The sequence below is a fragment of the Dicentrarchus labrax genome, unplaced genomic scaffold (assembly GCF_905237075.1).
Source record: "Dicentrarchus labrax unplaced genomic scaffold, dlabrax2021, whole genome shotgun sequence".
NCBI classification, from domain to species: Eukaryota; Metazoa; Chordata; class Actinopteri; family Moronidae; genus Dicentrarchus; species Dicentrarchus labrax.
Window position 1 is genome coordinate 6853986 of NW_026136711.1, and position 13191 is coordinate 6867176.

At 39.7% G+C, this 13191-nt stretch overlaps 2 protein-coding genes across 3 annotated transcripts in view; both read right to left on the bottom strand.

Annotated features, from left to right (window-relative positions):
- LOC127371851 (zinc finger protein 679-like) overlaps positions 1-13191 on the bottom strand; it is a 395275-nt gene that overhangs the window by 12133 nt on the left and 369951 nt on the right. The gene's annotated exons all lie outside the window — the stretch shown is intronic.
- The window catches only part of lhfpl4a (LHFPL tetraspan subfamily member 4a), a 47208-nt gene that overhangs the window by 8619 nt on the left and 25398 nt on the right, over positions 1-13191 (bottom strand). Inside the window, exons 2-4 of one of the 2 annotated variants that reach the window (XM_051415051.1) lie at positions 12707-12943; positions 6989-7005; positions 3744-3776 (exon numbers count right to left, since the gene is read on the bottom strand). In XM_051415051.1, the coding sequence (XP_051271011.1) occupies positions 3744-3776; positions 6989-7005; positions 12707-12943 (287 nt within the window). The remainder of the gene's footprint in view (positions 1-3743; positions 3777-6988; positions 7006-12706; positions 12944-13191) is intronic. The other variant, XM_051415052.1, reaches the window with a different exon arrangement.

Sequence of the window (13191 nt, forward strand, 5' to 3'; positions counted from 1 at the left end):
GCTGCAAAAAAAAACATCATAGTGACCACCATAATGTCAAACTCAAGGCTATAGAAAGCTGGTCCGCAAACCAATGGGCCAATAGGTTCACACTTGCTCTCTACCAAATCCATTTGCTACCTAGGTGCTCAATATTGTACAAGTGATTCCCTTTCCAATTACACAGTCCTTTTGATTCAATGTTAATATCAGAAATAGTGATTAATCCAAATGTTTGACTCTAGAAACCATTAAAAGCTGTTCGACTTGCACCCGCCATGTTATCTCCTCATCATCATTTGTGATTTCAGATCGTCATCTCTGCACTTAATCTCCTTCCTGTGTTGGCTGCTCTGCTCCATTTGGCTGCAGATGGAAGAGAGGAAAGAGGCGGCAGAAGGGCTCTGACATATGAGTCAGTACGAGCCGGCAAGATGTGGAAAATGAAAGGGACCAAAAACAAACATAAAGAAACATGCTAATGCAATGGGCTTGAAAGGTCACACCATCATACATTTTCTCTCACATTTTCCAGACTCCCTTTAACACAAGTAGTGCTATCATAGAGAGCTTTTGTTTTCTCTATTTGTTTAAAATGTATAACCTGCTATGTACAGGAGGGTCAAAGAACAGAGCCGCACACTAACAGAAACTCCTTATAAATAAAGAAGCGACTTATTGGCCTGTCAATAACTAGGTCATCATGACCATTTAACTCTGCATCTCAATTAAGCAAGCAGCAATCTGATTTGCTATCCTATCCCTCCATTATAGCCCCAGTCAGAGGCCTTTGGATGAACCTCCTGATTGGCTGGGTGGAGGGATGGGTTGGGTTGATGATGGCTGACCTCTGGAGCAGGATCTTAATAGCTGTAGCACGTTCTGATGGTTCATCCTCCACGGGGACCAACTGAATGAAATTTGCCAAAAGTAAATGTGAGGACAGGGAGAGAAGTTGGGGGAATTATTGTGTTATTAATCTGGAACACGAGGCCACTCAACACCCCCAGAATGTTGTTGCTTCAGCCAGCTACACGCTCTCCTACAAACTGCTCAGAAGTATGAAAAGGGTTAGTTCACCTCCTGAACCGTATTCTCTGTTATTCCATTTGTTACTAGTCCAGTGTGACAAGTGAAAGTGAAGCTTGGTGGCAGAATTTCACTGAGGAAGATTGACATGCTAGGAGTCAGTTGCAACATTCAAATCTCAGCTGTTATACTTTCCATTTATATCTATAATACAATGTATCGGTCCGCAACACACTGTACGCACAACAGACACATCCAACAACAAGACACACAAGCAGTCTCTGAATATTTGGACATTTCTAATGCAGTCAAATATTGACTGAAACTGTCTCTAGGTATATCCTCCTGACAGTAGTACATGAGACAGATAATCTGTAAAAAAAAATCTGGTTCCTCTGGCTTCTCCAACACAACCAATCAGAGCCTTGTGTCGGGCTCTACGACGTAGGGTGTTAGAGTAGACCACTATTTGTATATATACTGTATTAGTTGAATCAATTAATGGTTATCAAAAATTTGAATTATCAAAAGATAAGAGAAAATGACTTTAATTAATATTAAAGTTCCTCGGGGCACCACCTTTAAATAAGGGAACGATAACCAATAATCGATTGATCAGTCTCATAAAAATTACACTAAACTATTAATTCAGAAGTCAGATTAATAATTAAATTAATAATGACAACCAAAATCATTAATAATAGCTGGAGTGGGAGCTTAGGAGTTCTACATAGAAGAGGTTGGTATCACTCACTCTTGTACGTTAAATAGGCCAGCATATGTAAACACAAACATTTATTAACCAGATATAATAAAAGCAAACAGAGGAAAAATACACAATATACAATCTAACTTAAAAGAACTAAAGGTGTGTGTGTGTGTGTGTGTGTGTGTGTGTGTGTGTTTATGGTAGTCATAAAAGGTCCTCTGACCAGATGTTTCAGGATGTGAAACATGTGCCGGTGAGAGACAGAGAGATGGAAGAAGCGGGAGGATTTGAATCCCCCTCCACGTGTAGACCAAATATGTGTGTGTATGATTTTTAGATTAACGGTGCCTTAAGGGAGTTAGTGTATGCAAAGACGTTGTCTATGTGAAGCATTAAACTAACATCACCTTAGCACTGTCTCAAAGACTACAGTAACCTCAGTTAATCAAATCAACATCACAATACCACAGTAACCTGAATAAAACACATCAGCAACATTAACAATAATTAAACATGTCCTTGTTTAGCCGTTAACTCTGTTAAGTTGTCTGTCTATGCCCAGTACGTTACCAACAGTCCAATGGAGATGAAAAAGAGTTTGGTCGAGTTGCGTGGGTCAGCCAGTGGTCCTTTGAGCCAGGCTGATCAGAATTGTGGTTCTGAAGTCCAAACAGTCTGCTGTGCGATGTCCGCTGGTGCAGGTATCGCAGGAAAAAGCAGGCCTTTGTGCCGTGCTATAATCCTATTGTAGTGCGTCGTCAGTGGGTCAGGCCGCACTGAGGTCCAGAACTTATCACCCAGTGTGGGTGTGAGCGAGTTGAAGGAAGATGAGAAGAGAGGGAGAAGAGGGAGAGAAGATCATCTCTCTGGCTTAAATAGCCTTGATGACAGGTCTGGTGTCAGAATGAATCTTGACCAATCACCAGCCGGTGTTTGGTCGTTTTATGGCTTTTTAAAACAGACCCCGCATTCTGTGACCCCCACTTGAGGTTTCTTATCTGGCGGACGTGTGCCCTTTGTCTAAACGACTACCACAATCAGGCTTTTACTGGTACATACCGGCCTCAGGAGAATTCCTTTGTGTTTCTGAGCACATGGTCAAAAGGAGCCAGAGGAACCAGATATTTTCACAGATTATCTGTCTCATGTATTGCTGTCAGGATATAGTGAAAGTTTGTGAAATGGTTGAAAATGGAAATAGATCAAAGCAAACTTTTATTTTGAAGGATGCATGGTCCACCATCATGTTTTCAAAGTGTTTTTGGTATGTTGTCAGGATGTTCTTTTGAAAAGGCGTACATTGTTTCACACTAAGTTTAGATACCTTTCCATAAATGGGAAACGTTGGAGTCATAATTGGAAGTATAATGGACAGTTTTTGTGATGTAAAGTTGGGCATTTTAATATGTGTCCTAATGGAGATTGACTCACTGCTGGAGCCAGCCTGTAGTGGCAATTGGAGGAACTGCTGGTTTTGATATGGAGGTTGCCGCTGGGTTGAACCACAATGTGTTTTTTTCTTCTTGTGCACAGATTAAACAAACCGGATACAACCTGTCAATCGGTGATGGTTTTTGGACAGAGCCAAAGTAGCTGTTTCCCCTGCTTCAGGTGCTTCATATGCTAAGCTAAGCTAATTACTTGCTGGCACCAGCTTCATACTTAACAGAGAGATATGAGAGTGGTATCAATCAAAAGAGTGAATGTCAAGATCTGAATAGCCTAACGTACACGTTGATTGTTCAGTGCTAGTTGTTAAAGAAATCCTCAGTAAAATATAAATTAAACAGCACTTCATTCATCAGTGGTATAAAACACAAAAAACTCATTTTCTTGAGAGCAAATTCAATACAAAAGCAAACTGAGAAGTAAAAACGGGTTCACAGTGCTTTTCCCTTTACAAGACAGAGGAGAGGACAGCCATCAGTTTGTCACAAAGAGGAAGAGGTAACCGAGTGCATGCAAGGGTGACATGCTGCAGAGCTGGGTCAACATGTCATATAAATTAAAAACGAATTGGTCTTACTCCGTCCATTCGTAGAGAGGAGCCAAGATGGAGCTAAAGGGAGGAAAGAGCAGTTTTTAAAAAGAGATCATCGTGGTTTATTTCTCTTGACAAACGTCTGTCTAAAGAAAGTGGACAGAGCCTGTTGTTACAAACAACTCGCTGTTTCACATTCATATCAGTTGAAACACACACACTGGGAGCTGCCCTAGATGTGTGGCAAAAATCTTGCGATACGATATGTATAATGACACAGGGGTTATGATTCAATATATTCTGATTTATTGCGATACTGTAAGCAAGACAATATATTGTAATTTTATAAAAAATCTAATTTTAGGAAAACTGTCACAATCTAAAGGGGATCTCAACTTTTCGTAACTTAAGGTCCACTTCTGAAAATAAACTGGACTGTAAATGTGTTATGCTGTAATTACAAAAAATAAATATACCATATAGCTTTCAAAGTGGCTTTAGATTCAGCTGTCAATGTTGTGATGACTTTCTGTTGTGTCTGAAGCGTGTCCCTTTTCCTTAGGAAATTCTCAAGCTTCCCAACCGATCCCGGGTGCTTTGTGTTTAAGTGTCTCTAGAGATATTGATGGTTTTAGCGCCTCATTCAACATTCTGTGCTTTTGCCTAAGCATCACTGCCTGCCATTATGAATCCAGATTATTCATTATTCAGTCACATTTCCCTGACCACACGCTTTGCAGCTTTAACTGGCCCAGGGTCTTCTCCCACATCCCTTTTTTGGGATGCTGCACTGCATCCAAGAGAGTGTTAGCTAGCTCAGGGGTTCCCATACTTTTTCATGTCAAGGACCCCCACAGTATGCACATTAGACCATGGACCCTGAATTTGAGAGTCTTCATAGTCAATCCAACTGGGATCACTGTAAATTGTAATGTATCAATAAAAACCGCCCTATGTCTAACCTTGTTCCAATTTCCCCAAAAAAGTCCTAAAATATTCTATAATTCCTCTTGCTGGCTGGGTACCCCCTACAATCCACTGAAGGGCCACTGTTGGTCCCCAGACGCCAGTTTGAACACCACTGAGCTAGCCAACTGTAGCAAAACCTGCACTCTAAACAACAAATTCAATGGACCTATTGTCAACACATTAATAAATGCATGGTTTCAAAATCAAACTTATAATTCATTGATTTAGATAGATCTTTTAAGTTGCTAACATTATTTTGATGAGTTGTGTTGACATAAAAAGTTCATTATTGGTCAACTTAAAAACTTTATGCTACCAATTATTATAACATAACTCAGTGTACTACATTTGTTGAACATAAACGGAAAGTTTTTTGTTGCGATTGGCGTGATGATATTCTAACATGAAAATATTATATACAAATAACTAGCTTTGTAAATTACCCCCATTTTAACGATTTGGCAGTGCCTCTGAGGCCCACTTCATGGCACCCACCATTGGTGGAGAATGGCTGATATAGACACACACACAATGCCTTGTAGCTCTACATCTACTTCCAAAGAATACATTAACAATATGATGCCGAAAACTGATATTATAATATTTTCAGTGTTATTTCTTTTCATTTTGAGACATGTAAGACATTAGAGTAGGCAGAAAAAAACATGGAGGCACATTAAGAATTTCTTCCTCTTGTAGAATACTAAGAGCTAGAGATGATTTTCTTCATGCTGGTGCTTTGAACAATTTATTCTTCATGCACCGCGGAGCCCAGCTGCTCACGTCACATTTGTGTTTGTGGGATTTCTTTTGGTAGATCAGCTTGGCTTGCAATTAGGCTGTTTTTTCCCCCCGTTCTGTCTTCCTTTGATGCTGACGTACACACACAGAGAAAGCTGGAGGGCCTGGCGTACGCAGCAGACACACTCCACAGTGAAAGGCCTTCCTCGACTTGACGTCTCCTTTCCACTCTCAGTGTGCCTCGCTCCTTTGGGAAAGAGTCGTGCCTGGGGATGTTTCCTGTGACATATACCACCTTTTGTTTGCTCACTGATTCCTTCTCTTCTTCTACCCCTCTGCCTCTGTAAGCACATCCCTTTAGCCTGCCCACGACCCTTGAATGGAATACATTACTTTACTGGGGCCTTAAATGTGACCAAACATCATTTGTCTCATGAGGAGGAGTGCAAAATATCTGACCTGACACCAGGTAGCGTTGGCTGAGGGCAAACTGCACTCTCTGAACAGGAAGGGATCACTGTGATGTTTTAAATTGGCAGCTACATGCAGGATTACTTGAGTAGAAAACAAGGTAGTTTGGTTGATAACTGGTTCTAATGTATCGATTTGGTTTTTCAGTTCTTGGCTACCGTAGAAACATGGCTGTTCAACACGGTGGCCTCTGTAGAAGATTCTTATCGCAACTGTGGCTCAGGAGGTAGAGCGAGTCATCCACTAATTAGAAGGTTGGTGGTTTGATCCCTGGCCCCTCTTGCTGTATATCGAAGTGTCCTCGAAGATGACATTTGTTGTATTCATAATTTCATTTGTCTCCTTCATGCAATGTTTTCGTCTCCTAGTCTTTTGAAACAATACGATAACACGTCGATGCTGCATTTACATTGCAGGAAATACACAAGACGAAGTGGAAGAAGAAGTGGAAGCAACAACTACATCACCTTTAAATAAAAAATGTCGTCTCCATGCTCTCTTTACAGCCAACTTAAAGGCCGAATTGGTTCTCAGTCAAATGTAAACAAGTTTCTTAAATTCTCATATCACCATTTATATTTTCTTAAATTTGCATATTCAAAACCCATATAAAAACGATGGAAACTCAAGGCAGCGCCTCCTCTCAGGCTGCATATGAAATCCCCTGCTTCTTTGCCTGGGGAAATACACAGTGTGGGTGAACAGTAACTGCTGCCTGACAGGCTCAGCACAGGGACACAGAGCCCCATGCCTTTCTTTCTCACACACACATAACAGAGGCCTCTGAGTGCTTCTGTCAGTGTTAAGCACGTAACACATGTATTATACAGTACTGTGTATGTGTGTGGTACAGTGTTCAGATACATGTTAACATGTTTTAATCTTACATACCAACATGTGTATCATTATCCTGTTTATGTTTTTAGCCCCCTCATACCTGCCCGATAGTTTCAGAAGTGTTTACTGTGTAAGCAATACTCATTGGACACACACACACACACACACACACACACACACACACTGCTGTGCATTACCACACTATACAGACCATTCACAACCATGACACCACACACTCATCACTCACCACATCAACAACAGTGTGAACTTACCCTTGACACAACGAAATCTGTAGAAGAGACAGAAAGAGAGAGATTAATATTTTTCCATTTCCTTTAAATAAATACACAACATACACAATACACTATATAGAGTGCAGCAGTATCAGTGGTCCCTCTTTAATCCTCTCCTTTGGGATTTAAAGCTCCACCAAAATCCTTTCTAAATAAATGAAAGTGATTTTACTGCATTTGACCATTCAGACAAACAAAATTAGTCATTAGTAATATTTTTACTGTATTACACTGGCAACATGAATGTACACTGGTATTCATTGACATAGTGTGTGTGTGTGTGTGTGTGTGTGTGTGTGTGTGTGTGTGTGTGTGTGTGTGTGTGTGTGTGGCATGCATGCCTCCAGGTCTTCATGTTCTGAACTTTCTGGTGTATTAAATGCTACCAACCAGGTACGGCTGTTTCTACTCATTGTGTTGGACGCCAGCTCTACCAGGTGAGCTAACCGGGTGCCCTCATTGTGCTTGTTGGTTTTGTTGTACCTGTGAAGTGGGACAGCTTTCATAATCATTTTTATTTGTACGTAACGTTTGGTGACCTCACGTAATTCACAGCATAACTCCAGCCAACTTCAACCTGAGTTGATCAGGCTGAATAACTGAAAACACCTGTGTCCGTGTGCAGGGCAGAGTTTACCGATGATCATTATAGTGTTTTGCAGTCTTTGATTTTAGCCGCAAACAGCAAACAGGCATGTTCCCCTGAGAACACTGTTTGTTGAAACAGCACACAGTGAAAACATGTGGGTGACAGGTCGGATAAACAATTACTCCAGCTCTTATTTTCTGCCACTGCCTCTACTTTAAGCTGGATCTGTAGTTCTGCATTAATAGGTTACGTACGTATAGGCTAAGTAGCTACTCCAGCAAGTTTCTGATGATGGTAGAGAGTGAAGACAGCAGTTGTAGAAAGAGAACTAGAACTAGAAGTTGCAGTTTACATCCATGTCCGTCCAGACTCATGTGGTGCGGATTTTGATGGAATTATATAAAAGGTATAAAGTGTATTTTTTGGCTAAATGGAAGGTATCGCTCTATTGATGGTACATATTATGATTAATGAAGGATTATAATAGCTATATATAGCAAAGTATAGCTATACAAAATGTGGTGTTTTTGTTTTCTCCTGCCATTTTTAGATGTGATGCTCGACATTAAGAATGAGGCAGAAGTGAAAAGCAGAATGGATGATTAGGGAAAGATGAAAGCCCATCCTATGCTATTGGTTGTGTTGTTGTGTATTTGTTATTTCATTGTGTCATCTCAGTAGTGTGTGAAATCTGAAATTGGCCAATCCATTTTTAATTATGGCTAAAAACCTATTTTGAGGACACAATGGCCTGAGTTATGGTGTTGAGTGACGTGAAAAGTGTGGAAATTATGATGGCACAGTGTCGTTGAACTTTGACCTTTTGGGTAAAAACAATTCCCTAATTGTTGTGTTCCATTAAACATCTGTGTGAAATGTTGTTACAATTACAGCATTAATTCTAGAGTTATGACCCAAAACCTGTTTGTCAAGGTCAGTTTGAGGTCACAGTGACCTTTGACCTCTCTGTCACAGTAAACCCAGCGCTCTCTGGATGAACCTTTGTCACCACCATGAACCATCTGTGGATGAAACTCATTTTATTACTCAAGCTGAAACATTTTCAAGTTGAGCGAGCAGATGTGTCTTTACATTCATGCTGCCTCGATGTAAGTCACTTCTGCTCAACTCCGTTCATGTTGTTCTATTGACTTGGTCTGTATTTGTGCTGCCCGCGCTGTTTGAGGGACAAGGGTGAAAGAAAGAAAAAAGGGCACAAGCGTGGAGGAAGTTGTGATGCTCTTATCATCACGTTTTCTTCACTAGAAAAGCACCCTTGAGGCCACTTTATCATATATTAGGGGAGACCGGGGCTTGTTGTCACACGGGTAAGTTGTCACATTGCAATTATCTTCTCCACCAAGGGGCGCAACTAAAAAGTGGAATACTAGTTTTCTTCCTTTACATGGTCAGGTGTCATGTCCTGTCTCAGAAGAGGATAGCACATTGTGAGCTGAGATGAGCACCAAGTAACCATTTTGCACAACCCAAAGTAAAAATATCAACTTTATATATTTCCCAATAAGCTTCGTTCAGATAAAAATCCTAACAGTGATACATGTGGACTTGTTAGAGGAGAGATTAAGGCATCCTGTCATACCTCAGTCATTGTTGTGTTTTAAGCAAACTTTAATCTAGAGCTAGTGTTAGCAAACATTGTAGTTTGGGGCAACATGTCTCAGTCATTCTGGGGTTAGTTGTCACACGCATATTGTGATGAAAATGCATTGCATATATTGACTTGCAATTTTTTAACACTATTATTATAGTGCATTATTATATTATGCACTATTATAATAATATTATGCAATATTACAATAATATAATATATAATATAGTACAATATTATGCAAAGGATGGGCCCATGAAGAATGCACCTCTGGCAGATCAGTCTACGTATGTCAGAACTGCGATGCGGATGATGAGTCTGACTGGTGAGGACATTTGTTTGTCAGGTTTTGTTTGAGTTTTTATGAATGGATCTTCCAGTTGTTGTTGGAACTATGTCCACATTTCAGGACTGGTTTAAGTTTGATAATGAACCAATGCTTTCTTTTTCTGTAATTCAATTCAATCTGGAATTTTGAGCTTAAGAAAGGTAAAACGCATTTGAGTCTGAGAGCCATTGCCTATGTGCCAGCAGTTCCTAAGGACTTTAATCCAGTGCATGTTGCATATTATTTTATGTTAACGTTTGTTCAATGGCTTTTTAAAGCTCAATGACAAACTTTTTCTGTGCCTGACTTCAATGTTCACTTTCAAGTAAAAAAGAACAACAACAATAATTTTGTCCTTGTTATATAGTTTGCTCTTTAATTTGGTACACATTTTTTTTTTTAATATGATGTATTGATTCCAAGAAATATATAAGAGTGTAAAAAGTGTGACAACAAGCCCCGGTCTCCCCTATCTATCATAGGGGCATCCAAATAAAATACTGATACTAATATTGTAGCATTTTTTCAAACATGGGGCCCCCCGTTGAATCCAACAGTGGTGCTACCTCTCCATTTTGCTTCCTGTACTGAACTTTTTTGTGCACAGATGACTTTGAAGACATCAGTGCAGAAATTTGGGGAGAGTTTATTTTAATGTCACATTCAAGTATGATGTCAGGCAAATGTGTGGTAATGACACCTGCTCAGGTTTACAGACTCACAGATGCAAAAGGTGCTTTACAGATGCAAAAGATGCTTTACACAGAGCGGAATAAGGATAGAGAGAAAGAAAGAGAGAGATAATGAAATTTTGGAAGTGGAAAACAGAAGAACTAAAAGAGAGAGACTGAGAAAAACAGAGATGCAAACAGTGAAAGATAGACAGACATAAACAGAGAGAGACATATGCAGTGAGAGGGAACCACTGCCTCATCCTTCTGGAATCTGACATGTTACCATGGAAACTTCCTCCACACACTCAAAGGAATTGGGGGAGTTTATTCTTTATTTCTCTTAAGGTAGCTCCTCTGATGATGCTGCAATATCTCTCGTCCCAGCACTTGTCATACACAGAGACCAACATTTACTGTAATATACACGCTATAAATGCATCAAACACAGCTGAAGAACTGTAATTACAATAAGTTTGAAGGCTGTATTTTTATTTTTTTTAGCTTAGTCAGAACTAGTGAGGACATATTAATTCACCATCATTACCAAAACAAAGTTGCTAAATGTCTACGCCCTCAGTGAAGTTTGTGAAACGCTGTTGTGTGCTTACATAAAATCCCTTTTCTTATCAGTTAAAATGCACAACATGCTTATTTATTCAGGTCACGCCCTAGATGAGCAAATTAATCATGCATGCAAACCAATTAATTAACATGTGTCCTCAATTGCGGATGCACATTTTTTAAGGCATCAATGATTTAGTTTAATCAGAGACTTTAAAACTTATTTCATGTTGTTTCTACAATGGGCTGAATTTGGTTGATTGCTTTCATTTTTTTTAAAGATAGTAAGGATACTAACCCAGATGAGCTGGATGAGCTGATGAAGCTGAGGCTGGTTGTCGCTCTGAGCTTCCTCTGTGAGTGTGAGTTCTGCTCTTGGTTGGGCTAAATGACCCTTAAAAATGGATGCTGGTACACTAGCTAACATAGCCCCTAAAATAGTATGTATATTATTGGGGTATAAAGATGCTTTTAGCTAAATCAGACTTTTGAGAAGATAACAGATAGAAATGTGGTGAAAGAATCAGGTGACAGAGATACTGAGGCCTGATGAACTCCACTCTCAGTCTGCTAGGATTTGTTTTGGAGGATTTGCATTGGTCAAAAAGTAGCTGACAGAAACAACTTAGCTTTGTAAATATATATATTAAAACCCCTTAAAGGACCAGTGTGTACGATTTGGTGGCATCTAGCGGTGAAGTTGAAGATTGCAACTAACTGAACATCACATCTGCTTTTTGTCATTTCATGCCATTTCTACTGATTTATATTGTGTTGAGATGGTTTTTTTTTGCACGAACGTCACTGAGAAAAAAATATGACCTGACGTAGAATAAAGAGCCACAATGTCTGTTTGGTAAAGGAGGAGTTGGGGTACATGGATGGCTCAACTAAATGCAGGACACTACTGTTCGTGTTCCGTGTGAAACCAAAAGTCAATGCTGACTTATTATTGTTTAGCTTTTTTGTGTTACGAATTTTACTATGCATGTAACATGACTTAACTTATGTATGTAACTGAAGTGATGTGGCCCTCTGATTTGACCCCAAACCATGATCTTTTCCTAATCATAACCAATTAGGTGTGATGTTTGTAGAGTGTCCTATTGTTAGGATAAAATATTTACTGACATGCTCCATGCATACATCCTACATATTTATTACAGGTGATTTTCATTATCAATTAATCTATTGTGCCATACAAATATTGTGTTATAATTGTCATTGTTTTGGATTTAGTTTAGTTATTTCCTGTTTTATTTTACAATTCTCCTCCTCCTCCATCTTGTTTTTACTTCACTTCTTTGCTTCCTTACTTTTCTCTGTTTCATTACTAGTTTGTCATTGTTCATATGTGTAGCTTTCTGCCTGTGTGTTTCCTTGTATGGACTACTTCCTCAGTTTTTGGACTTTTTTCCTGATTTATTGGATTTTGGATTTTGCCAGCTTATTTTGATTTGGTTTAACCACCATACATCATCTGAACTGCTCTCGCTCTACCTTCAAGTCTACATTTGGATTCCATTCCTCATGTTCAGAAACTCGTTTACAGTTGTAACAACTATACTGTGCGCTATACAAATAAAACAATGTCAAAAATATCAAACATTTTCATAATTATTGCTTATTTTGTCAGAGCAAAGGTGCAAAAACCCAAAGCCACTGAAGTTACAGGACAGTGCCACTGAATGGAAAAAATGCAGTAAATCCCCACATTTTAAATAATAATAATAGCTTGATAGATGTCTTAAATGATGAATAAATTATTTGAATTTCAGTGATTATTGTTGCTCTGTTCTGATTAGTTAACCTTCACAGTTGATGGGACTGCGTGATAGACACATTATTTTGGCTTTTCTTTCTTCCTTTCTGTCCCTGTAATTGGATCACATATCTTTATGACTCCTATAATATTTTAATAATTTCTACCTCTCACCTTTGTTGTCAGCCTTCAGCTCCTCCTGCAGGAAGTCGCTCTGCCGGTTGCCGAGCACGAAGGCCAGGAAGGAGAGGATCAGGGCGTCCAGAATGCCGATGATAGCCAGGATGTAGGCCCAACGCACCGAGCAGTTGCCCAGGGTGTACTTCCCTGTGTCCTCTCCGCACATGTCCCGGATCACCTCGGCATCCCAGCCATTTGGAAAGATCATACAGCCGAGCACCAGACACACGGCTGGAGGGCAGAGAGGGCAGTACAGATGGATATGGTGGTCATATACAGTGTAATGGAATTTGGTTTGTGTGTCAGCCAGTGTGTGTAGCAACATGCAGAGCAATGGGTCAAGGTGACAGGTTTGTGTTCCATTGGAAAGCAACAAAAGAAACAAAATCAATACGGGAAGAGGGTTGAGTCGGAGAAGAAAGCAAGATTGAAAGTCAGAACAATGAAACAGGAGGGCGAGGCAGGTGGAGAGAGAAAAT